The sequence below is a fragment of the Sarcophilus harrisii genome, chromosome 5 (assembly GCF_902635505.1).
Source record: "Sarcophilus harrisii chromosome 5, mSarHar1.11, whole genome shotgun sequence".
In the NCBI taxonomy this organism is placed as follows: Eukaryota; Metazoa; Chordata; class Mammalia; order Dasyuromorphia; family Dasyuridae; genus Sarcophilus; species Sarcophilus harrisii.
The window spans coordinates 129,549,400-129,575,982 of record NC_045430.1 but is presented as its reverse complement, the minus strand read 5'-3'; the positions used below and the strand labels follow the sequence as shown (position 1 = coordinate 129,575,982).

At 35.6% G+C, this 26,583-nt stretch overlaps 1 protein-coding gene across 20 annotated transcripts in view; it reads right to left on the bottom strand.

The window, feature by feature from the left end:
• Positions 1-26,583, bottom strand: part of CELF2 (CUGBP Elav-like family member 2) — a 969,093-nt gene that overhangs the window by 50,514 nt on the left and 891,996 nt on the right. For all 20 annotated transcript variants that reach the window (XM_031940494.1, XM_031940495.1, XM_031940484.1 and 17 more), the window contains 4 exons: positions 21,928-22,007; positions 17,545-17,703; positions 13,457-13,520; positions 2,033-2,167 (listed from right to left, as the gene is read on the bottom strand). In XM_031940494.1, the coding sequence (XP_031796354.1) occupies positions 2,033-2,167; positions 13,457-13,520; positions 17,545-17,703; positions 21,928-22,007 (438 nt within the window). The remainder of the gene's footprint in view (positions 1-2,032; positions 2,168-13,456; positions 13,521-17,544; positions 17,704-21,927; positions 22,008-26,583) is intronic.

The window sequence follows — 26,583 nt, the reverse complement described above, 5'->3', positions numbered from 1 at the left end:
ATATTTCATATAAAATCTCCTGGACTCACTGGAGATCCAGAAACACTACCAACCACATTTTCTGAGGCTTTGACTTAGCCCTTGATGGAAATTAGACAAACAATTTACATTCACTTAAACACCACATTTTTTAGTTACACTTAAGAAAAATAATTGAAATGCAGATTTAAATTGTTTCTGCTACTATAGCTCAGTTTTAATGGGAAATCCTTTCAGCTATTATGCAGGGCTTTCCTACACAAAGGAGAGGGGAAAAAAAATCACTTACTATAATACTCCAGTTAACAGAATACACAGAAGGGTAGAAAAATTACTTTGAGGTTAAAGTGAAGGACACTTTACTGGGGTGGTTTTCCAGTTAATGAGAAAGAAGGAAGGAAGAACACACTTTTTTCCTTTTGCTGTAGCTTCCAGGAAAAAAAGATATATGGTCAAGCAAATACAACAACCATCCACATCCCTTTCCAACTCAGTTCTTCTCGATAAGAGCCTTATTAGATAGGGTCTCAAAATATTTAGGTATTATCCCTTTTGTGCAATAGCAACTTATGCTGTAAAGTGAAATGAGCAAAAGAAAATGGACTTCGAAGTAGGTATGTTAGGTCCTAGAACTGACTCCCAAGATGAATTGTACTAGAATACAGTATTTACACTGATGATTCTTAATCTTTAAAAAATTATGGCCGTCTTTTAGAATTGTTTCTGATCCTCTAGAACCTTAGGCAATAAATAGGCCAGGGTCTTCTGTTCCCAAGAATGCTACAGATTGAAATAAAGCATGCTGTGATGACTAAACCAACTCAACAGTCAGAAGGTGGGTTTTTTTTTTTTTAATATATTTTGTCTTCTCTTTAAAAGGAATCACGGCATGATCTTGTCAGCCTTGTCTCAACACTGGGCTGCTATTCTGGGCACAAAAAGGGGTGAAGTCACACTTAAAAGTCTAGAAAATTTAGACAGGAGAAAAACAAAAGGTGAGAACTTTTTGGATATTTATGTAAACTCCAGTGTCTGAAAAGCAGCTATGTCAGCATATAAGTGGTAATATATCTGGGCCATGAAAAAAAAGGACATTTCCTTTTAGGACAAAGGGACAAAGTTTTTGAGGAAAAAAAAACCTTACAAAGAAGCATTTTTTTTTTTTTATATTTCTATGGAACTTTAATGTTTATGAAGTTTAACACTTACAAACTTGAATAGATGGATAATACAAATATTTGGGTTCTCTAAATAAGTTACTAAATCTAAGTTGTTTTAGCATTTTTTTTTCTTTAGATCCCATTATCCTCATTATAGAGAGATAGCAAACTGAGGCTCAGAGAGATTAAAAGCTGTGGCCACAGTCACTATGGCAGAATCTGGATTTGAACCCCAGGGCTTTTAACTCTAACCACATTGCTCTTTTATTACTCCACAATAGACTGCTAAATCAAACCTGGAAGGCTGGACTAGTATGGGAATCACATTAGAATAATTTGAGCACTTACAAAAGAATAGGAAATGGGAAACGAATTGGTTTTTTCTTTTTTTAATTGTCTGATGTATTGAAAAGTATGCCCATCCCAATCTGTGCACAGAATTTTAAAGATAGAAAGGAGGGACAGCTGGGGTAAATTTAAGAAGAAGAATTTAATATAGATGATCAATAATTCAATTTACAAAAAAAATTTGGATTTAAATAAAGCTTTATGGGGGAAAAAGGTACAGTACAGAAAGGATAGTATGTTCTATAAAAGTGCCTTGGGGCAATGTCAGACAATACTCCTTTGGACTCTGGGTTAGGGCTAATGCAGTAATCTCTGGACCTCTCCTTCCTGAACATTCTTCCCTCTTTAAGATTTTTTTGAGAAAAACCCATCAAACTTTGTTTCTTAAACCAAATGAAAAACACAGCCATCCTTTCCCATGTAGTTTCTTAGCTATCCATCAGAAACAGCCATTCTAGGATAAGGATGTGAGAAACATTTGTTCACAGACCCAGATGGAGGTTCTCTGCCTTGCAAAAATTGGGAATTAGATGAATTTCTCTTACCAGGACTCGTGAGGGCTCCCAGGGCACTACTTGTTGTGGAGAGAGGGTTTGCATTGGTGGTGGTAGCTGAGGTTTGGGCAGCAGCCGCAGCGGCAGCTAATGTTGCCAGATTCTGTAACTGTAAAGCGTTCATGCCTGTATGGAGAACAAAAATTAGAATTTTAGCAAGAGGGTTATGGTTAAGAGAGGTTTGACTTCTTTGTCCTGTCTCCTATCCAGAGAAGGCTTCTAAAATGACCATGATGAGCAGGGTATATTCTTTGGTCACTGATTATTACCACTCCTTCAAGCCTTTTTTCTTATACACAGTTCAAGCTTAATTTTGTTGGTCCTTCTATTTGCTGTATAGAAAGCCACAGTATGAATGGAAGCTTCCTTCTTTATCTCCTTTTTTACATTGGAAGCAAAACTTCAATAAATGAGATGCTATTAACCTCACAAAACAACTTCCTCTGCTGTTTGGGGTATAGTGACATTAAGTAAATCTGAGCAAATAAAAAAATATATAAATTGACATACTTTATCAAGAACACCATTCAAATGTAGTGCCAGCTAGAAGTACCTGCCTTATTTAGACTACTCCCAATAATACAGTTTCATCCATTGGTACACGGAGATAGCAGAAGGCAGCAGGAAGGGCCCCACATTTGGGGTTGGGACACCTAGGCTGGAATCCCACCAGTCTGCTTCTTTACAAGTAGGTAGGTGGTATAGTAGAAAGAATGTTGGACTTGGATTTAGGAAGAGTTGAGTTTGAATCCTTCAATAAGCCATGTGACCTTGGGCAAAACATTTGAACTGCTAGTCTCAGTTTCTCCATTTGGCAATATAATAGCAACTACCTCACTATGTTGTAAGGATTAAATGAGATAACACAAAGAAAAGCTCTGGATAGATTCCAGTGATTATCATTGTGTGACTTTGGGCAAATGACTTAATCCCTTTGAGTCTCAGTTTTCTTCTCTAAAAATAAAATGATTAGACTAGATCATCTTTAAAGTCATTTTGTGGATTTGGATTAAAGGATAAAAAGAAAGTCTTTCTATACTAGAGGTGTCAAATATGTGGCCTTCTTATGGTTCCTAAAACTCTCTTGTTCAGCTTCAACCAGATTAAACTATAATTTATGTACATATATGAATATATAATCATGTATGTAATTTACAAATAATAAAAAATATAAATAGAACAAAACATAGGTAATGTTAATATGTGGTTTTCTGAGAGAAAGGTTGACCTGCAGTCATGTCTGACTTGTTGGGATCCATTTGGGATTTTCTTGGAGTGATTTGTCATTTTTTTCTCCAGCTCATTTTACAGATGAAGAAACTGTGGCAAATGGGGCTTGGTGCCTTGTCCACTAGTAAATATCTGAGGCCACATTTAAATTCAAGAAGAGTCTTCTTGACTCCAGACTCAGTGCTCTATCCATTGCACCTCCTAGTCTCCCCACCTTGGAAGATAAGTGGTTATTTCCTCATTTTATAATGCTGGAGATAAATGAAGGTAATAATGAGGCAAACAAATGCTAAGTGTGACTTACTTAGAGTCACATAACTAGTAAGTGTCCAGGGCCAGATTTGAACTGGGGTCTTACCCTGAGTCATATTTTAGAGAGTTTAGTATGTGACACAGAAGCAAAAAGCCACTTTCCTCCATGATATGGTATGGGTACTTCCCAAAATCTTAACCAACCTTAAGATTAAATATCACTTAAACCAGTAGAAATTCCAACCATCCCAGGAAGAAAAAAAGAACATTCTTTTGTTCTTTATTTAACTATTAGGATTAGTGTTTGGAAGATGCAAATAAAAAAAATGAGAACAGGAGTGAGCAGAAGAGAGAGGAAACAAAATGTACCAAATGAAAGATTTGTGCTTATGTGGATGACAGCCAGTGACCAGATTCCTAGACTCTCTGATTCCTTGAAAATATTTCCAACAGTCTAGGTGGTAAGGGAATACACAATTGAGAATAAAATAAATTATATATGATTAGTCTTGAGTCTAATGAAAAGAAGGGAATGAGAGTAAGGTGGCATTTAGAGGTAGGTACTCTTATTATTTCCACTTTACAAATGAGGAAATTAAGGTTTAAAGGAATGGATGGTTGGAGGTGAGACAAGGGGAGAGAGCAACTTTTTGGTTTTTTTTTTACTAATATTGCCAAAGCTCTCGTATCTTTTCACTTGATATGATCTGCTCTGTATCTAGTTGTTCTTAAAGTTCCTTTCCATGGTTGTTTAGAGGTAAGGGTTTTGAAAACTCTGAAGTGCTATACAAACATGAGTTATTTCCATATATCACAGGCACTCAGTGCACATCCGTTCACATTTGCCTCACCTACTAGAGTTGTACTTTCATGCTCATCCTTGCTGACCTGCTTACAAGATACGCTGAGTATCTCGACTATTTACTGCTGCCTGAGTACCTTCAGCTCTGGGACAGAAATACTACTAATAATAACTAATATTCATATAGCATTTTGAGGATTGGAAAGCAACATCTGGCTCATTTGATCCTCAAAACAACCTTGTGAAATAGATGCCATTATTATTTTCACTTTACAGTTAAAGAAACAGGTGAAAAAAAAAAAAGGTCCAAGTCCATAAGTCTCTCTATTACGCTGTCTAAGAAGAAAAACAACACCAATAATACTGTGTGGTATTATTATTTACATCATACAGGGAAGAAGGTTGAGGCTCAGAGATAAAAAAAAATCATTTACTTGTAATCATAGAACTAGTAAGTGGCAGAGCTGGAACTCGAATTCTTCAAAATCAGAGTGATTTTCACTTTGCCACATGAAAAGAGGGATACCAGTTTTATCTGCTTCACAATGTAATCTAAGGTGACTTTCTAGGTTGCATGTAGACAAATAAATACAAAGGTGTTTGCAACCTAATCTGGACAGTGCTTGGGACCAAAAGGATGCATTTGTAAGACAATGGGTTACGATTATGAATATACTCTGGGGCATGGAGTGAGGCCAAATGGTCCATGAAATGATCAAATCTGTTCCTTTGTCTTCATTCTATATAGACAAACCAGTCACTTAAGAACAAAAGCTTTTCCCTCTCTAACATTATTTAAACTATCTTTTACTCTCTCAAGGTGGTGATATTAGCTTCCTTCTCTAATCGCTGTATGAACCCCAGCTATTATGGGTCATGGATTTGAAACTTTTCATCATTCTCACATCAGCACACATATTAACTCTTTTTCACACTGGCTATATTATTATGGCTAGGTTTCTTCCGGCATTGAACTCTGACAACAGAGCACTGACTTGGGCATTTGGGATTGAGGCAGGGAGGGAGAGAGAGAAAGGAGAGACACAATCAGTGCTTTTGAGGAGCTATAAAATATAATCCTTAGTCCAAGAACAAAAAAAATGTAGTATTTTCCCTTATATGTCTCAAGATAAGCATATAAATAAATTCCTTTTCTTAGTTGGTACTAATCAGTTACCAGTCGTACCTTCTAGTACAAAACTTCTGGTACCAAAAAAATATCAGAGATGAGTATCAAGGGACAAAATAGAGGGAAATATACAAAAGGGGCTATAACCCATTTATACAAAGATAGATAAATGACCATCTACATGTTAAAACCTGGGTATTCTGGATTCAGTGAGTGAGAAGGACAAAAATATAGCCTCTTCATTCCTCTCTACATTTTTCCAATTATCCATCCATGAAAATTAAGATTATATTATCTCTAGATCCAAAGTCTTTTATCACTGGCAGGGAATCTAAAGTGAAAAGGATAAATTAGAGCTTCTTGTTTCCTTAATTAAGGTTTCCTGCATTATTAGGGTTTCTCTTTGTGAATGTAGATGTACCAAAAGATTTTTAGATCCTCTCACTCTCAGCCTCAGTTTCTTAACTCTCTATAATGGGGATAATAGGATGACAGGAGCTGAGATTTCTGAGTTTTTCCCTTTGAGTAGTATATGAAGAAATATGATGTCATTCTTTCTGTCTATAATCCATTTGGACTAGCTTAAGAGAAAAATATCAGTACTTAATCAAATTCCTAGGCAGCAGTATACTTCTCTGAAGTCCTGCTTTTTGATCCTGGTCAAAGGCCTATCTATCATTGTTTCTAAAGAGAAACAAAGTTCAAGAAGCAACTCTGAATTCCTAGAAAATAAATTAAAGTGATGGTTAATCTAAGAACAGGAACATTCTTTGGTTAAAACAATCAAAAATAGTACCTTTTTCTCTACTCTTGACTGGACTTAATGGCTCCAGGGAGACCAAGCAGCTCCAAAGAGACCCCTCCTAATATTAACACTCTGATAGTTCTGGATGGTGAAATAAATCCTAAACGTTGTATTCTTGTTTCATTTAAAATGTGAAACTTTGTCTTAGATTGATGCTTACTATAAAAATGTAAGTAGAAATGGTTTGGGGCAAAGAGAATTCCAAGAAAGGGAAATAAAACTGTTGTTGGTGTATTCTCATTCTCTCTCTCCTTTCCTCCTGCTCCAACCATGTTTGTATAATTAATAAAATTGTCTCCTATAAGGTTATGAAAAAGATTCTGAGCACTGAGATCTCATTCCCTAAAACAGAAGGGACCTTAGAGCAATGTAGTCCAATCTCCTAATTTTATAGATTAGGAAAAGGAGGCCTATGATATACAGATACTGAGTTCAGGGTTCTCTAAGACATACTTATCTTTGATTGACTTTTTAATTCTTTCTACAGACACCCTCTGAACAGTTATATGAAAAGAATACATATAGGCCAGTTTTGTAGAGTTCAGAGAAATCTGGGTTTCTCATCATCTTACCCAAGACTTTCCCATTTTGGAGAATTTGTCAATTTTTTGAGTGGCAGGAAGGAGAGGGGGAGGGAGGAAAGGAAAGAGAGAAGAGAAAAGAAAAGGAGGGAGGGGGAAGGGGAGAAAAACAAAAAGGAAAGAGGGAGGGGGAAAACCAGAGAGAGGGAGGGAAATGAATTCCTCAAGAAAAGAAAATCTGGTAAAAAGCATGAGAAAAATCAGCTAAGAAAGCTTTCCAGGTTGAATGACATCATTCTATATTCTCATTCCTCATGTCTAAGTAGGTCATCCTCTTTAAGTAAATCATTCTTCTCTATTTCACCACATTACCTATTTCTTTTGTACCATCAGTCTCAAACTCTCCACTGTTCCCTCTTCTGGGAGTGAGAGAGCTCCCCGTTACTTACTAAATCTGAATTATCTATCTGTGGAATAGAGTCAGTCTTTTGGGGTGGGGAAAGGTGCCACAAGTAGTCTGACAGCCTTATAGCAGATTGCTGCTGCAGTTATTTAGTTTGAAGCAGTGTCCTTTCCAGCTTTCTAAAATATATGTATCATCATGCAGGGTCTATTCCTGTTCCTTTCCCACCCTTTTACCTCCTTCCCTTGACAGCTTGCTTTATACCTGTCTGGTTAACACATTCTGTCTCTCAACTACGGCTACACAAGAATCCTGAACAACAGACGTAGTGGTAGTCACCATGGCAGGAAACTGGTACAGCAAACAATTCTCTACCCAGGAGAAAGAAACAAAACGTTTGAAAGTATGTTTATTGTGAGAACAATATCTTTTAAAATGAGAGAGAACATCTCTTCTATTTCTGAACAAGAAATTAATATAATTCTAAGGAGGCTGACAGTATTAAACATGAAAAATGAATTTTAAAAAATCAGACCTATAGGTTAAAATGCTATTATGAATTAAACCTGAATGCTGATATCAATTTGGCAAAAAGTTGGTAATATGGAGATCAGCTTTCATTTAGTCATTTGGCAAATGGAGGAGGGGAAAACCCTTTACCAAACAATGAAATTAGGTACAAAAACAGTTGTGTAATAGTCTTGCTAGAAACTTAAGATTTTTTTTTTATACAAAAATTATTTATAAGGGGAAGGGCATGAAAATTTAATTTAATGTTCACCTTAGGTAATTTTGTGTCTTATTGTTCATAGCAATTACCATAAATCTGCATATCAATAAGGAAGAACAGATGTCAGTTGTTACAAGTGCTTGCCAATCAGGTCTGTTAAAAAGTGACAGATGGGTGGTTATAGAACATTCTCATAAGGCCTATTAGTACATTAAATTTCTGTAGTGTTGGATTGTCGCAGATAAAGTTCTATAGAACGAGGGGATAAGTGAGTCCAAGATTCTACTTTATCAGTTTGGTAGTCCCCAGCCTCTCAGATCAGGGTAGAGTACAGTTCTCCATTCCCTTTCTTCTTCCATTTCCTTCTTTTCCTTTTCCTCAACTTGTTACATTAAAACATTATTTTCAGAGAACCAGGGCTGACATATATTGTTTGTGAAAATTTGCTGTTTTCTTTCTCTTTCTTTTTTTTTTAAATCGAATTTTCTCATCATGAAATTTTTTTTTGAGCCTTTGGATTCCACTCATCCTGGGTTCACTTTGATCAATCTCACTATATGATGTACACATAAAATACAAAAATAGATTTAATGTAAAAAATTTAATACTACTAAAGTAGTAGTTGTTAAAGTGTGGTCTGGAGACACCTGTGTGGCCCTGAGATGTTTTTAGGGAGTTAGTGAGATCAAAGTTATTTTCCTAATAATACAAGATGATTCCATTTTGGAGACAGTAAATATCCTTAGGCATATCTCATATAAACAAAAACTCCTGGGAGGGGGAGTGTTCTCAATATTATTTAAGAGTATAAAGAGGTCCTGAGATTAAAAAATTCGAGAACAATTGCTATATGAAAGAAGGCTTACTGCTAAGGGAAGACCTTTTCTGCTTTACTAAAGTATCTTTCTCTTCACCAATAGCTCTGGAATCTCTGCTGTTTATTTAGTAAGTTTTTTTTTTCTTAGCTCTTCTACCTCCCAATCTTCAAAATCATAAATTTCGAATTGATTTCCAGAATTTGGGGAATGAGGCTTTCACATATATATTTCTATCCTTATTTTTCCCAGTAGCAGTATTGGAACCAAGTATGTCCAGGGTTGTGACTTACATAATGGATAGACAACTCAGGACTTTGCTCCAGGCAAACTTCACCACAGTTCAATTTAATAGGGCCTCAGATTGTTACTTGCATTCACCTGAAAATTCAACAGCAGAGCAGCCTTTTCTCAAACCCGGTTTGGGGCTTGGTTAGAAAGGTGGAATCCACAAAGGCAGATTGGGTGTGGTAGCCTGAGATAGGAGAGGGATGGCACAATATATGGTCATGGAGAGGGTCAACTCTCTCATTTTATGGAAGGGGAAACTGAGACCCAAGGATCTTAGAGGTTACTAGTTCACCCTTATTCTTATTTTATTTATGAGGGAACTAAAGTCCCAGACTCTTGATGACTTGACCAAGGTCACACAGAATTGCATAAATAACAGATGCAGAATATATATATATATATATATATATATATTTCTAATACTTATACTTCCTATTCCTAATGCTATACGTGAGATAAAACATGCTATAAAGAAATTAAGTAGCAGAAAAGCTAGTGATAAAATCAATTCCTTGCCTTCCCAGAATCTGTCAGACATCACAAACAGGGCTCGTTTCCTAGGTTTCAGAAATTCCAACAAATGAGACATCAAAGCTCTTTGAGAAATTGGAAAGTTTGTAGCAAGTTTTGTTTTTGAGGGGAGGAAAAAGCCTCAAAGGAAATATAAAGCTAAGAAATAAAAATACCTAAAAGCTTTCAGTTTGCAAAGATTTGATTTCAACCCATTTTCTGTTTTTAGGTCCTATATTTAATATATATTCCCCTTTTCAGCAAACAATAATGGATGTTTAAAATTAATTATGAATTGAAAGGGCAATAATGAGATTGAGGGAAAAACATATCTCATGCCTCTTGACTTTTATTGATACAATTACTTAGTGTCTTGTCATTTAAAAATTATTTTTTTCTTTCTATGGATTTACTTTCTACCCAAACAGCAAAGTACTTTACTCTGTAGGAAGTAAGCATTTTACACTTTGGTTATAAACCTCTCACTCTCCTGAAAGATGGACCATTACAGCATGAAAGCTTGCATATAACAAAAATACTGTTGGTTTCAAAAAAGACATTTCACTTTCTTTGCTGAAATTCTCTTGCCTGGACCTTTTAAAATTTTATACATTGCATTCTATTATATAGTGCTTACTGAATTAAATTGAACATATGTTCCCTGCCATCAAACAACATGTATTTCTCCTCCTTAACTAACAAACATATATATTTGGATTGATTATTTTTCTATTTATCCTGCTTATACTGATTTTATATATATATATATATATATATATATATATATATATATATATACACACACACATACACACACACACACACACACACATATATGTATTTTCATATATTTATATTCTAGTTGTCTCATGTGACAGATAATTATGCTCTTTGAAAATAGGGGTTGTTTTACTCCTTCCTTGCCTGTGCCACAAAGATTTCATTTCTTCCTTCAAGATGCATCCAAATTATCACCTTCCTTGGTTCCCGCCAAATGCTAGACCTTTATATATAATTACTTTACATATAATTATGTTGTATTTTTAATATATATTTTATATATTCTTAACAGATACACCTGAATCCATTAAAATGTAAGTCCTTTGTGCATTTGAATAGTTTCATTCTTTGTTTTTATGCCCCTATTGCCCACAGCTAAGGGAAGACCTTTTCTACTTTACCAAACCATCTTTGTTTCTTGCTTCTTGCTCAATTGTTTGAGCTTTACCAGGTGCCTTCTAAAATGCTTAACATGCTATTCATCAGCTATTATTATGTCTTAATGATACCCCAACAGTCAAATCTGAGCTTTGAAGGGAAGAAACCTGAGCAGCTGTATTAAGCACAATACACATAATGAAGTATCAAATTTGGGAAAGAACCTCAATCACTCCCCTGCTAGAGCCCTTACTAACTGACCTTGAAGGACCGGTTTATCCTTAGAGGCAAAATAAAAAAATACGTCTTATTTTGCCGCTTTGTAAAAGGTTATTAGAGCAGGAACATGTCCAAGTTACTCTCTTAGAAAGCAAAGACCAAAACATTAACACTGATAATATTTAAGAAGACGTTAACTCTGTAATTCTTTATGTGAAGGACAATCTTTCTCTTTGTAGAAACAATTGACCAGAACTTTAGCACCTACAACCCATTTCACATCATTTTGAAAATGTAGCATGATGAGAGCTGATTGACGACTGTACTGCATTTGATTTCACAGCCTATTGAGATTCAGTATATTGAATTTAAGATGTTTGAGGTTCAAGAAAGGCATATTTTGGAAGGCCCAGAGCAAACACCGAGTGGTATTAAATTAACCATCTGCTCAGCAGCCTGGGCATGAAGTGAAGGAATTGCCTTATGGAATAGCTCCTCTAGACAAACATGGTATTTAAATGAGCACATGATGCATGCAAGCACTAATGATCTGACCTGTAGTTGGCGAGATAGAGGAGCATAGCATCCTAATGCAGAATGACACGCCACTATACCCATAGGAAATAACACCCTTGGCAGGAGCTTTGGGACCCAATGACCTCCTCTGAATAATGCAAATGTGGCAGTGGGAGCACCAGGTCATCCTCTCAGAGAAACCCCTAATATTGGACCTAGAGGACCCAGATAATTTGGAGGAAAAACTAGCCATTTCCTAATAGCAAAAATAACACACCTGACCTATGCTTTGGATCACATACCCTTCTGTGTCAGAAAACTTCCCTCGCTTGTGCTCCTTTTGCCTCTCTCATTCATGCAACAGAACTGAAATGATGTTAGATATTAAATGTGATTCTGAGCTCCAAGGCCAGCTTCCCAAGCTGCAGTGCAAGGATGCTACTGAATTACTCTCATTCATTTCATCACATTAAGATACATTTTTTTCAGATGGTTCAAATGCTAGAGCAGAAGCAATGCCATAGAGAGTATAGGCAGGGCTGGCAGGTTTCAGGAATAGATTCATTCAACAATATTGTCATCCACAGGCCAATTTAGATGGTCAGACAACAAGTTAATATTCTTCTGCAATGCTCCTGCAATAATGGCATGCTGGAATTGAACACCTATGGGGAGAAAACCATCTATACTCATTAAAAGTCTTTCAAGATTCATTCAAAGCGAAACAGGCTGAAGCCAAAGACATGATTTTTTTTTAAGGAGGTGGAAAAAGAAATGAAAGAAAAAAAGGTTTTGGTTTTTTTTTTAAAGGGGGGAGAGTAATGATGGATAAAAAAGCTTGGTCTTTTATTCAGGGCACTTAGGTCTTGTTTCATTGATTCTCTGTGTCCATGATTAAAATAAACTGAATCTGCTTTTCACATCCCAAATTCTGTCATCTCTCTCCCCCCCGCCCCTTTTGGAATCAAACAAGGAAAAAGCTTTCTAACTGCTTTTCGCAGCAGGTGTAATGGGCATTGGTGTTCTGATTTATTGCCCATACTGCCTTCGTTGGCGTCATGTTAAGTTAGGATATCAGCATGGAAGGTCACACAGTGGGAGTGACCTTTTACTAATCACTACACCTCAGTTACTACTGGCACAGCTCATTACCAAAAGAAATCCTTCAGTGAGCTAGCTTTCAAATACAGTCACACTTTGATTTTTCTAGAGACCAAAGATTATACTTTGAGATAAAAGCTTCTGTTACACAATTCTGTCAACCTGGGTATCGGAGTCCAAAAAGGCATCCAGTTAATTGTCTGTGATTATCAAGGGATTGCAAACTTGTATCAAAGGTAGGTCTGTAATCTTGGCTTTCATTAAGAAGGTCGGAACATTTTTATTGACTGCCTATTATTAAAATGTTAGAGGGTTGTCATTAATTTGGCTGTCCGGATATAGAAATCTTATCGGAAATCCCTCTGTAATCCTAAATTGCTTCATTGATGCTGGTAGAAGATACAGTTTAGGATCCTTCTCAATTTGTGACTAATAAATTTGAGATTTCAATGCTCAAAGTGAGATCAATTCCAGAGCAGGTCCCAATTTAAGTATGTAATAATAATAATCAAGATTTATTTAGTGCTTTAAAGTTGACAAAACACTTTCTTTACAAGTCGGTGGGGAAGGCAAATGTGATCATCTCAATTTTGTGTGTTGTCAGTGGGGTCTCCTTCATCAGTGGACTCCCAGAAATCTGCTCCATACAGATAAGGAAACTGAGGCTCAGAGAAAGTAATTGACTTGTCTCATGGTCAGAGAGCTAGCGAAAGCTGAAGTCAGATCTTATTTCCTTGTCCTTTGTCCAGCATTCTTTCCATCACATCCCACTGATACCCCAAATGGGTCACAAATTATGTTTTTCTCTATTTCATCTCTGGGCTTGCTCAGTCTGCCCCCTTGCCTAATCTAAAGACCATTAAAGAATAAAGATCCCACAGGGCCTCAGAAAATGCCACATTATTAGAAATCAAGGCACGTTTTTTGACTTACCAGCCATTTGCTGAATGCCACTGAATGCACCCAGGTTACTGGAGGAGGTTGCCTGTTGCAGAAGCTGCAATTGAAAGAACAGATTGTTGTTTGTTATGATGTTGTTTCAGTTGTGTCAAACCCATTTGGGGTTTTCTTGGCAAAATTACTGAAGTAGTGCCTTTTTTTTCTCCAGCACATTTTTTAACAGATGAGGAAACTGAGGCAAGAACTTATTTAATATGCCCAAGGTTACATAGCTATTAAATGTCTGAGAAGAGATTTGAACAGATAAATCTTCCTGACTCCAGGCCTGGTACTTTATCTATTGTACCACCCCATGGCTTCACAAGAAAAATTGCTGTTACTGAGTTGTTTTAGTCATGTCTGACTCTGTGACCACCCTCCCCCCCCCCCAAATCCTGAACCACAACATTTGGCACGAAGAACCTTCCGAATGAAACTGTGTGCACGTGTAGTTTCCTTTACTTTTACATATTTGTCTACTGTTGCCTATTGATGGACTGCAGGTCCCTGGAGTCTGTGCGCTAAATCCATATTAATGTCTAATCTCTATTAAGAAACACACTGACACTGGGGAAACTCAATAACATGGCTGCTTTAAAACAATTAATCAATTTACTCTTTTTAACAACCAGGTGTTAAATCTATTGAAATCAACATAGCGTGACTAATTATAACTCTCTATAGTCTAGTAGTTACCATAACTCATCTCTGTCAATCAAGGTCCATTCCCCTAATCCCTTCATCTTCCCTCCCAGTTTAGATTCCTCTGTCACTCTGTGAAAACACTGATTTGTTGGCTAATGGGTCACAGATGCTAAAAAAGCATCTCTACCAACCAATACACTTATACAGAGCATTAAAAATAAGAAAAGGTATCAGAGAATTTAGTTCTGGAAGACACCTTAAATACAGATAATCCAACCTCTTTAACTGACCAAAAGTTGAACAGAGGAAACAGAAATCCAGACTACTTGTCAAAGATTGGATAACAGCCAGAATTTGAAGCCAAGTTTCCTGGCTCCAAAGTCAGTGCTGTTCTCAACACACCACATTACCTGTTTCTATAGGTCATACTTTTAAAATCATTTTCCTCCAGTGGTACAGTGAAGCCCATTATTGGTCAAAACTCTGGAGAGGTTGTTTCAGTGCCTGAAGCAATGGATTATAAATATGTCAGAATCTTTGCAAATAACATAATATATCTGTGAGGAAGTCTCCAGAGATACTTTGAGAGTTTTTACAAATGATTAATTTTCCTCTGCCCACGTAGAAGTGTCTATTGACATATCATTAGGTATACAGTGAAATGTACACATATATACACACATATATATATATATATATATATATGCATGCATATACATACACACCTATGTATACACATAAGCTTGTGTGTGTGTGTATGGTATATGTGGGGGGATTTCTCTCCATGCCATACCTAAACTGCTGGTTGATTTGGCCAATCCAGCACAAATATGGATGAACTTTAGAGATTTAATTAAAAAATTGCTAGAATCATTTGTTTGTTCCAGTTATCAGTTTATCTAACAATGGTGGATTACATATTTTGCACATATGAAGTCTAAACACACATAAAAGACTGTTAAAATAAAGTTAAAAAATAAAAACAGTTATACCTAGACATAACCACAGACTCACTGAATTTATTAACTTTAAATTTATGATTTGGGCATATTTGGTGGGCTATAAAATCAAATATGATTTAAAATATTTTTCAGGCTTTTACTTAGAGCTCTATAAAACATCTGATAGGGATCTATTGTCTCCTGGACTAAGTTTGGGTTTTTTATTGTTTCTTGAGACATAATTTTAAAATTGCATATGTGTCAAAAATTACCATTTTTCAATGTACACATACTAGAGTATGATTAGAATCTCCAATAATATACATTCACCCTAATTTATAGTTTTTGATATAAAAAGGGCCTGAGAGATCATTGAAATCATTTGGCGCCTTTTTCAGGTGAGGAAAAGTAATATGTTTAATGTCACAAAAATATGTGTGGTGTGTGTGTGTGTGTGTGTGTGTGTGTGTACTTTATATATACTTTAAAGATATTGTTAAAATTAATTATGTTATAAATTGTTTGAGAATTTGCATAATTCTGATCAAGGTAACTGGAGGCACTGTTGCTACAAAACTCATGGATGGTGGGAAAACCTGACAGCAGGGATTCTTAAGTGTTTTTGCGCCAGTGACCTCTTTGGAAATTGAGTAAAACCTCTGAACTTTTTGGAATGTTTGTTGCCTATATATGTATAATTGGAAAAAAAACTCCACTAAAATTCTATTAAAAGATGGTGAAAATAAAGATTTTTTTTTCCATTTAAGCTCATGGATCCCTTGAAATCTACCAATGGATGGCAGAATAAGAATCCCTTAAAGGGAAGGGATCTTTAGAAAAATAGGATTTCAAGTATTGCTTCAAGTGAATCTCAAATTTTAATTATTTCTCATATTATATTAGGCAAGTATATTAAACTTACTTGGACCTGAATTTCTTAATCTGTAGACTGGATGATTTCCTTTCCAACTTTAAACCTTGCTTTCTAATCACTTCTTGACAGTTTTGACTGCAATGTGGCTAACTCAAATACTGTAACTTTCCATTATGTACATAGTAACAGCCTTAGCCTAACCTTTAATTTGGATCTACCCCATCTTTTATGCTTTACCCTGTACCATTTGTTCAGCCAAATTAGACTACTCACTTAGTTCATAATTCCATATCCTTACCACCATATTTTACCACATTCCCTAGCCCTCTTTCCCATTTCTGTTTTTGTTGTTCCATCATGTCTGACTCCTTGTGACCCATTTTTGGGTTTTCTTGGCAAAGATACTAGAATAGTTTTTTTTTCCCCCAGCACATTTCACAGATAAGGAAAGTGAAGCCAACAGAATTAAATGACTTGCTTAGAGTCATACAATTAGTAAGTGTCTGATTTGAACTCAGAAAGATGAGTCTCCCTAACTCTAGACCCAGTATTCTATCCCCTAGGACATTTGGCACTTCTTTATCCTTGTTCAAAGGCTCATTCATGATACAGCTTCTCTAAGAAGTCTTCTCTTGCTTTCCTCTACTTATCATGATCTCTTCTTTCTCAAATTTCTAATAGCATTTTGAACTTCTCAACTACACATTCTATTCTAATTTATATAGAATATGTCCAATGGGAAGAAATTGTTTTATTCCATTCCACTATGCTAAATTAAAAAAAAATTGAAAGACAGAATGAACTAATGGAAAGGAAGATCAGGATTCAAATCCTACCTCTGACATGAAGTATCTAACCTTGGGCAATTGACAATCTCTCTGTATCTTAGTTTCCTTATATGCATAATAGTGATTATAACATCTGTACCTACCTATGGTTTGCCATTTCCTTCTCTACTTCATTTTATAGAAGAGGAACGAAGGCAGAATTAAGTGACTTAGATTTGAACTCATGAAGACGTTTTCTACATTCCAGTTCCAATATTCTCTCCACTCTAGTGCTCCATCCACTATACTGTTCTACCTAGTTGCCCACGGTTTTTAACACGTTTAGACAAAGTCACATCATCTTTATCGACAAGATGAAGACATCTAATCGGGGACTTTTTTTTTGCATCTTTGACAAAAAAACTAGGCATATATAATTCAATAAAATAATTTTTATAACCAGAAGAACTGTCTTACAAATATTTCTTTATGAGATAATGAACTTTTGATTTTAGTGAAATAAAGGTTCAAGCAGAAGCTGGAGGGCTCACTTATCAGGAGTGTTGTAAAAGTGGATCCTGAATAAAACAAATTAGGCTACAACATAAAGCCAGTTCATGGACCCTCCTAACCTGCACCATATGTGAGCCAACTCTTGTACAAATGATTTAAAACTGACGTCATACTAAATTTAAATGGATGGACGTTAACAATCCATGGAGAATTGGAAAATTGTTTTGGATGCAAAATATGAACAAAAAATCTCAAATTCCTTGGAGGGTCCCAGAGAAGAGTATGTGTATGAGGTGTGTATATAGTTGATATTTTGGGAGACCATGCTTCTGATGCACTTACCGCCAGGTACTGTGGGGTGAGTCCACCCAGGCCTGTCAGGTTCCCCCAAGTGGCAGTATTGAGCTGTTGCATCTGCTGTGCCAACTGCTGTTGGAGCCGCCTTTGTTCTTTGTCTTTCTGGGTGTCAGCAAACTTCACCACAATAGGTGAAGAACAGCCCTGTGGTTGGACACATTGGAAAATGAAGAGGAAGTTACACTACAGAGGGAACTTTCTTCTGCTCCTCAAGTAGATAGATCTGGGATCTCTCTAACCTGAGTTACAGTGGTTGGGTTAGAGTGGTCTGGAGTGTTCCTGAATCCCCAAGATTGACCTGAACTGAATAGAGCTCATGCTCAAGTTTATTTCAGAACCATAGAATTCCTTTTCTCGGTTTATAGAACTGTCTCTGGCTCTTTTCAGCCCTTTTCAGGACCTTCACAGAGACAAACGGCCTTATCAGTCTTCTTTAAGCTTCCTGAGTGACATGCCTGATAGATGGACTCATGGATGTTTCTATAGCACATAGTAGGTACTTAATAAATGGTGATTCATTATTGAATGATTGATTCCCACATATCAGCCAAGGACAAATAAGGGATGACATTATAACAAGAATGAAAAAGTCTCTCATGCATTCAATTAACTAATTCTTAACTCTGTGTGTGTGTTAGAATTAAAAGGATTTTATTATAAGTACATCAAAGTAACAACATGTTGACAGAATGATCATTGAAAATCATCTCATTTTTATATTTTTAGGACCATGAAATTTTGAGTATTAGGGTCCTGATAATCACTAGATCTAGAGAGCAGTGGCAAAAAGATGTGGTTTTCATTTTAGGAATGTGAAAATGGAGGTAAGAACTATTAAGAAAGCAGGAACATGTGATTTTTCTTTTTATACAAAACAACTTGCTGAGGGTCATAAAACCTTTCCTCCCCTTACCATGTCATATCCACCCTAACTTCCATCACCAAAGCTGAAACATAAAAAAGATAGACTCTTAGTCAACTGCATTTTGTGCAGTAGGAGAAACAATAGGTTTTCCCCCTCTTCTTTTCTAAGCACATCCCCACCAATCTAGGAATTTCTCCAGTAGAATTCTATTTCTCTTCTCCTATAAAGGAGATTTCAATGGGATAGGGATATTGTTAGAGAACAGACTAACATAATTTTACATTTGACAAAACTATCAAATAAAATACAGCAATACTACTGCATGCTTGAGATATTTTGTTTCTTCTCAACCATCTTTTTAAAACTTAGTAATTTAGAAAATAGTCAGCAGAGCTACATTGTTCTATTTCTCCTGACTTTAGTTAACCTTTATATTTTATCATAAAAAATTATGTTTTGCTTAAAGTAAAAGGGAGAAATTCCATCTAAGTCATTAAGTAAAGGAATTTTTTGGTAATAGACTTCTCTCTTTTCATTTTTTTTTTAAAATGAGCTTTCCCCTTTTCCTATAGGATAATTTGCTTTTCTCCTCAGAAAACAAACTTTCCATTCCTTTTTCAGATCATCTTGGATGGATACTGGTTTACAGCTTGATATTGTAGTTAGCACACATGGGGTACTCATTTCTCTTTCAAAGAATAGTATAGATTTGAGAAAAATGTAAGAAAAATGAGGTGGCTCTTGCAATGCTCTGCTTCTAGCAAATCATCACTCAGCCCACGAATCCTGAATCACAGTTAAGAATGCTGAATGTCAGTAAATTACATAAAAACAATATCTCCACCATTTTTAAATCTATAACTCATTTTTCGTCATCTCTCCATATTTCACCACTTCATCACTTTCAAAACATTCTGAAAATGGAAATTATATAGCAAAGTGGTTTTGTATGGGAATAGGGATGTTATTGCTGTGTCAGATTTGTTCCATAACAAATTATAGCATCTCCTTCTAATGGTAAGTTTGTGAATTTCCTTTTTTTAAATACTAAAAACTGACATATAAGTAAAAAATTAAACCAATGATTATGGCTTTTAAAATGACTTGCTTAAACAAAGAGAGCAAGGGGAGAAGGGTGGGGAGGAAGAGAAAGAAAGGAAGGGAAGGAGGACACATAATACAGAAATTAATTATTTCCAAGGACTCATTCTTTTTAAGCATTAATGTCCTCATCATTGTGAGCTTGATCTCACTTTGAAAATACATCTTAGTCAATGATGTGTGACAAAGTACTGAAAATAATGAAATAAAAAAAAAAAACTTTGATGCTGAACTAAAATCTGATTTCAAAATATATAATTTTCCATTTAAAAATTTTTTGGAACTGAAAAAAATGTTATGTTGCTTTGGAGTCTCCTTTGTTTAAAGTTCCTTATGAGGTTGAATATAACTATCAAAGTTCAAGCTTGTTTGATAACATGGTTATTACTAACAAAGGGCTATAAATTACTTTTGAATGTCTCTATAAATAGTGCATGTTCCCCTCCTCCCCTTCCCTTCTCTACAATCCATGTATTCTATTTAGAGTGAAAGTCCACTATTCTTGTGGTCTTTCTACGAATTCCCTGTCTTCCCTTTTATATAATCTTGATTGCCTTCATTTTATAGGGAACCTTAGAAAACTCACTTGATCTCACTCTAGACAGCTTATCACTTTCTGCACTAATTAAAAGCAGATGTAGTAAGGGATGGGGCTGTTCTTTAACCTTCCTATTACTTTGAGACAGAAGAGGCTTTTTTTTCTTTCAACTAAACAATTCTCTAAGGTGAGACCAATTTGAGTAAAGACTATCATATTATTTTTTAAAAAAAAACACACGTTGAAAATAATACAAGACATTTTCATCAACAACACTTTTTTTTTTTTTTAGTAAAATCTAGCAGAAAATAAGACTGGCCTACATTTCCTTACAAAAATATGGATTGAAAAAGACTGGAACTATCTCCTATTAGAGATGTGTATGTATATATATATATGTGGCTACCTTGGGCACACTCAGATTCCTAGATATTTCAAATTATTTCCTATCACGGATAACTCTCTTGTAAGAGTGCTTTTAGGAAGGGGAGGGAATGTCTTTAAAAATGCATTGCACTGAAAGGAAAACACACAGATTATATAAGATTTGGTAGGAATTTCAAAGTTAAATGGAATATTTGAAAAAAAAAGACAATAATAGATTTTGCAATGCTAATGTTGTTACTCAGAAAAATACGGGAGACAGTTAGTGACAACATCATGCATACTTTTCCAATTTTTCCACCCACCTTTTCACTTATTATAAAACTGCCCGCAAGATGTGAGGCATGATGATCACTTGGTTCCCAGCATGCTTTGGGAGACCCAGCATTGCAAAAACAAACAAAACCCCCAACCCCCTCCCTCATAGCTCCCAACCAACTTCAGAACAAAAGAAAATGAACCCCAAATTCAGATCAATTAACTAATTTTTTTTCCACACCAAGGAAATTGAAAATGTCTTCATTTAAAAATATATTATAAAAAAAAACATAGCTGCACAGAACACCACAATGCCATCTCTGAAAAGATCACCCATACACAAAGATACAGTAAACATAATACAGTAGAACATGCACTCTCAAATGATTCTATTCGACAATACAGAATAAGTAAAGGCATATCACTCTTTGGGATGCTTTTGTGCAAAACTCTGAAAGATCACGACCCAAATCACAGACTAAAAATGCACAGCCCTCTGTCAATACTTGGTGGGATTAAAAAAAAACAACAAAAACCAACCACACCAGTAAATTTCTTTTTTCCTAAAGCCACTGTCTCTCATCAAGGGGGTAAAATTTAATCTTTGCACTGTTCATCACTGAAAAGTCAGTGGTTGTTAAAGAGTGCTTGCACAAGCCTTTATCATTTTTGGTAAGAAGATAAATCCTACCTTTCAGTGGCACATTAAAATTTGCATTTTAATGAAATAAGTAAAGTAGAAGAATCATTAATTTTCCCCCAAAATTCAAAGCTTAAGGACTTGTGCACAAGTTAACTCTGCTTAACTGGGGATATTAATTATCTTTTGATGATAAAATATCATGGATTTTTAAAATGGAGCAAACCAATTTTGTTTTGTTTCGTTTTTTACTCTACAAATCCTTCAAGGATCCTTTTGGTAAAGAATTGGCAGTCCATTTAATCAGATATTTCACTTGTCAGACTTGTGCCATTAGAATAAAAAGCCTAAATAGTAGAATTGGAATGAAATAGAAGGTTCTTATTAAATGCATTTCTACTCAGAGGAAAAAAAAATCAGAGAGAGAGAGAGAGAGAGAGAGAGAGAGAGAGAGAGAGAGAGAGAGTTGGTGAAAGTTGAAATCTGTGATTGTCATGTGAAAGATCCACACTGGAGAGTATTGCTTTACCATTCCCAATCATTTGCACAAAGAAAACAAAGAAAGGGCAGATGATACAGTACCTCCATGGTCTGAGACTGATGCATGGCTTTGATTGCATTCTGTGCCATTGCCCTTGTAGAAAATGTGACAAACGCACAGCCTGTGGGAAACAAGGGGACAGGGAGCAGGAAAGACAAAAAACAACAAGACAAAAGGGTTGGACGCTTGTTAAACCAACACAGTCTACGAGAACTGCCACAAGACGACACTGTTCTCAGTAGTACATAAAAATAAACAACTTCTCGGTTTTGTTTTAGGCTGATTTTATTTCTGATTCACAGTGCTGACTTGCTAATCTGACCGTAGCAGGAAGATTGATTTATTTATTAGTTTATTTTTATGTGGGAGGAGCTGAATCTTTTTTAGCCACAGGGTTTGAAAGGAGCAAGGTTTCTTTAGCGTTCTCTAAGAGGAAAAGTTGGTATTTTACATTTCCTCCCTGGCAGATCATCCACATATCAGGGCTTTGCATTTCAAATTTTTTTGGGTTGCTTCTTAAGCAACAACAAATAAAATTCTCACACCAAGGGCAAATTAGCAAACAAAGTTTGAAGAGCTTAAAATGCCAGCGGTAAATTTCTCTGCCAGATCAGAGGAATTAAAAAAAAAAAAAGAAAAATATCATCGTGTGTGTATATATGTATAATGAGGCTACTTAAGCATAAGCAGGAAGACCTCTGTATAAAATGTTTAGTAACTATCCATTTCTCATAGGAATAACTGGCATTATTCCTATAAGAATATGCAACAGCGTGAAATGTTAAAATTCATAAAGACTTTTTGGAAGGAAATCTTTGTGACTTTCAAAATTTGTGATCCTGTGAAATGCATCAGAGCTCTGACCTGAGAAATAACATATGCTTAGATATGCCTTGAACTTCTTGTGTCAGTTGCAGACTATTTCTTCCCTTGCTATGTATGCTGGAGGATAGCCCGAGTCTCCAGTGCCTGAGCTATTCCCTCTATTGCTACTTGTACCAGCATTGGCCACCATGCAGGTCAACGTTCCCCCTGCACGGCTCATTGCCCTTTTAACTAATAAAAACACTGCCTTCTGAAATTTACATTTTATTCATCATGCACCCTTGGGCTTCTCAGAGAAAAAGACTGTGAAATTAATGCAGATTCAGGCTGATTTTGTAATAATACCACAGCACACTAAAAGCTTAGCTAAAGCAACACAGACTTAATTCATTTATGATCTCTAATGACTTTAAAAGTGCATTGATTTTAAGCTTCTTTAGCCTTGCACAGTTTGAACTTAGGTATCAGAGAATAATTTAGTGTTCCACTCAATTTCCTCAAAACATTATTATTATTACTACTTAAAAGATTTCCAAATGAGGCAGAGCTAAACACAGAGAGGGCTGAAGCATATTGTCATTTCGGAGCTAATGCATGAAAGCTAAGTTCTGGCATCAACAAATATAATATCGTTGCCCCTGTGGCCAATGAGCAAAATAAAGCATTCGAAGCCCCAACCACCAGCAGAGTATTTGGTTTATGTAAATCAATTCATGAGGAATCAGACATGACTTTCCTATTTTTTTTTTTTTTTTTTGCTTTGTGTGTACCTGGTGAGATTATCAAGTCAAGACTGTATTAACATTTTAATCAAACAACAATAAGATAAAGCAATACCTGCCCATCACCGCAAAGTCATGAAAAGTCAATGCATTTTTGTATCCTGCCGTGTTGTTATTTTTAATAAGAGTAACCCCTTTCTACAAGAGGAAACATTTCCTATATCTATATATACATATGCATATATAGATAAATATAGATATGGATAAGGAATAGGAAAATGTCCATCTCTTTCTGGATATTTATCTCACTGTTAAGCTAGTCTTGGAAAGCTTGAATTAGCTTGCCTTATTGATAGTTCTAGTGTTTGTGGCTTCCTATATTTCTCAGACATCAAAACAGTTGGTGAGGCTTACTATTTATACATAGTGTATAGAACTGTACTGGCTGCAGTTGATGTTATCAAAATACATTTTCATCAATAAAAGTAATTTACGTGTTTCCTATAAGACATTTTAGCTAATGTGTGCAATGTGGGAAATAAGAGAACGTAGTATCTCTGTTAAATTCCATCTCAAGGCTGTGCACTAAATTAAGAGGGACTGAATTTACCATCATTCTCAAAGTAATCTCTCTTCAAAAATATTCTGTTTATTACTAATATTAGTAACCAAGGAAATAGCACTAGGGGGCTTTTATTCTTCCATTTCTTATCTTGTGACTTCATGGGGGCAAGGGGAAGAGAACAATTTAATGGAGACATAGTAGAAATCATAGAGTGCCTTGCATAATACTGCTTTTTTTTTTTAATTGTCAAGAAAATTGTTTCATTCACATCATTTACTCTTATTATCCAGAAGCATGTGCTATACTGACAGTTGCCAAATGGAGGTTAAGAATATATATTTTTAAAAGCATGTAAGATGTCAACAAAAATCAATAAGGCACAGTTTATGCATTTACCACAATTCCAAACTAGCTCAACCACTTTAAGTAACTCAGAGAGAAATCTGTTGCAATTTAGCAGGGTCTCAAAAGAAAAGTGTTTGCCACTTAACAGTAAAAAACTCAAAGCATTGCCCTTTTTTCTATGAAACTTCCAATTAAAAGCTCAGCTGATGTCCCTAATTGTAAAAATCCTCACCCCAGCCCCCTAGATCTCAAAATAACCTGACAAATCCAATGACTTTTTAACCTTTTAAAAAATTATTATTATTGGCAGTAGTGGAATGACAGAGAAATGGTTTCCTCTGGGGTTTCTTTCAAGTATTGTACAGCATGCTCTGTGTTCAATTACTTAGGAGGGAAAATTACTGTGTCATTCATGAAGTGGGACCTCATGTTGAACAATTTCTCTCTCTATGCCATTCTCAAGGATTAAGTTAAATAACTCCAGAGCCAAACATTTCTTAGTTCTGTGACTGGTTAACCTCTGTAATTTCTCTGCAACAGGAGTTCACCAGAGTAAGAAGGTTGGATTTTTTCCACCCTTAAAAAACTAGAGAGACCCAACAATGAAAAACAATCAAGGTGAGTAGACTCAAAATCTTCAGGATTTCGTCAGCATAGGGTCACAAGATCTCCTGGCTCCCTAGTGTTGAGTGATGACTATTTTCCCTGAGGACATTCTCGCAGTGGACTTCAGCAAAAGTTATCAAGTTTATCACGGACCTCTACAAAATCAGCTCTGGGAGAAGTCAGAGTCCAGCTTGATGCAATGAAACAATAGCTCTGATTCTATTAGGCAAATCATAGTTTTTGAGCATTCTGTTCCCACATCTCTGACTGACAAATATTAAGCAGGAACTAATTTTTGGAGAAAATATTAAGGACCCAAATAATGTTGCAGCATTTGGGTTGGGCTAGCTAGCAAAACATTAAGAACATGCATAACTGCAAATATTCAAATACATAATAGCAAAAATGAATTTGTAAAAGTGGTCAGCCCATAATTTACTTGGCAATTATTTATTGTCTCCACTTTTCAAGATGTCAGAGATCACTAATAGGAATGAAAGGAGGTGAATTTCACTTATTTCAGCAAGGTTGCCTTCTCACCCGCTAGAACAGATAAATGATTGACTGGGGAAAGGTTTCTCAAAGTAATTTCTTCCTACAGACAGGATCTGAGGAAAGCACGTAGCCCTGTTATAGAGAAGATTTTGGAACACATCTATTACACTTGTCATTTCAATTGAAAGGATATCTTAACTCAGGTGTTTTGCCTCTTTTCTGGGCTGCAAGAGAATTTTTTAGAGAACTAGATGAATTTTTTCTCCTGACTAAAAAAAATTAAAAAATACATAACCTTTAAAGGCATTGCTAGGGTACATAAAGGCTGGGGCCTTTCAGCTATTTTTATGAAAAGAGTATGAGCACTATGACTAATTCATACTAGAAGAGCAATGCTTAAAAATGGTGAATCCAGTGTGAAGTATATTTCCATGCAAGAAAGACTTTCTGCTTATGTATTTCTACTTAGCTAATAGTCTGGATTTGAGAGACTGCTCTCACTATGTTTTTGTTAGCGGCCAGGTGTTGTGAGGTTAATGTCAAGTGTAATAGAATTTTTAAAAAATTCTTCACTTAAAAAGCAGGGGCACATTATTTGTTGTGTGAAATTTAAGATTTGAAGGATATGTGTAAGATTTTAAGATATCTAATAATGGATGTAATTCTAGACCCAATTCAGAGGCTGGGTAAAAAGATAATAAAAGCTTATATTTAATTTTGATGATCTCTAAAGGCTTAGAAATTTAATGTATCATTTACATTATTATTCTATGTATGTTTTGTTGTTGTTTGCTGAGGCATTTGGGATGAAACCCAGAGTCACACAGCTAGGAAGCAGTAAGTGTCTGAAGTCATATTTGAACTCAGGTGATGGCAATTACATTTCTAATGCTTTTGGTACTGAAATTTAATAATTTAATAGGGTCAGATTTTACCTAAATAGCATCTAAAAATTTCAAACGATTGCTGATTTCTAGAGTTGACCAAGTTCCTGAATAGCATTTGTATAACTAAAATGTGGTAGAAGTCAGCTGCTCAAACGCACAAGATCTTTAAAAAAATTTTTTTTTTTTATTTTAGTAGCCTTTTATTTACAGGTTATATGTATGGGTAATTTTACAGCACTGACAATAATGCAC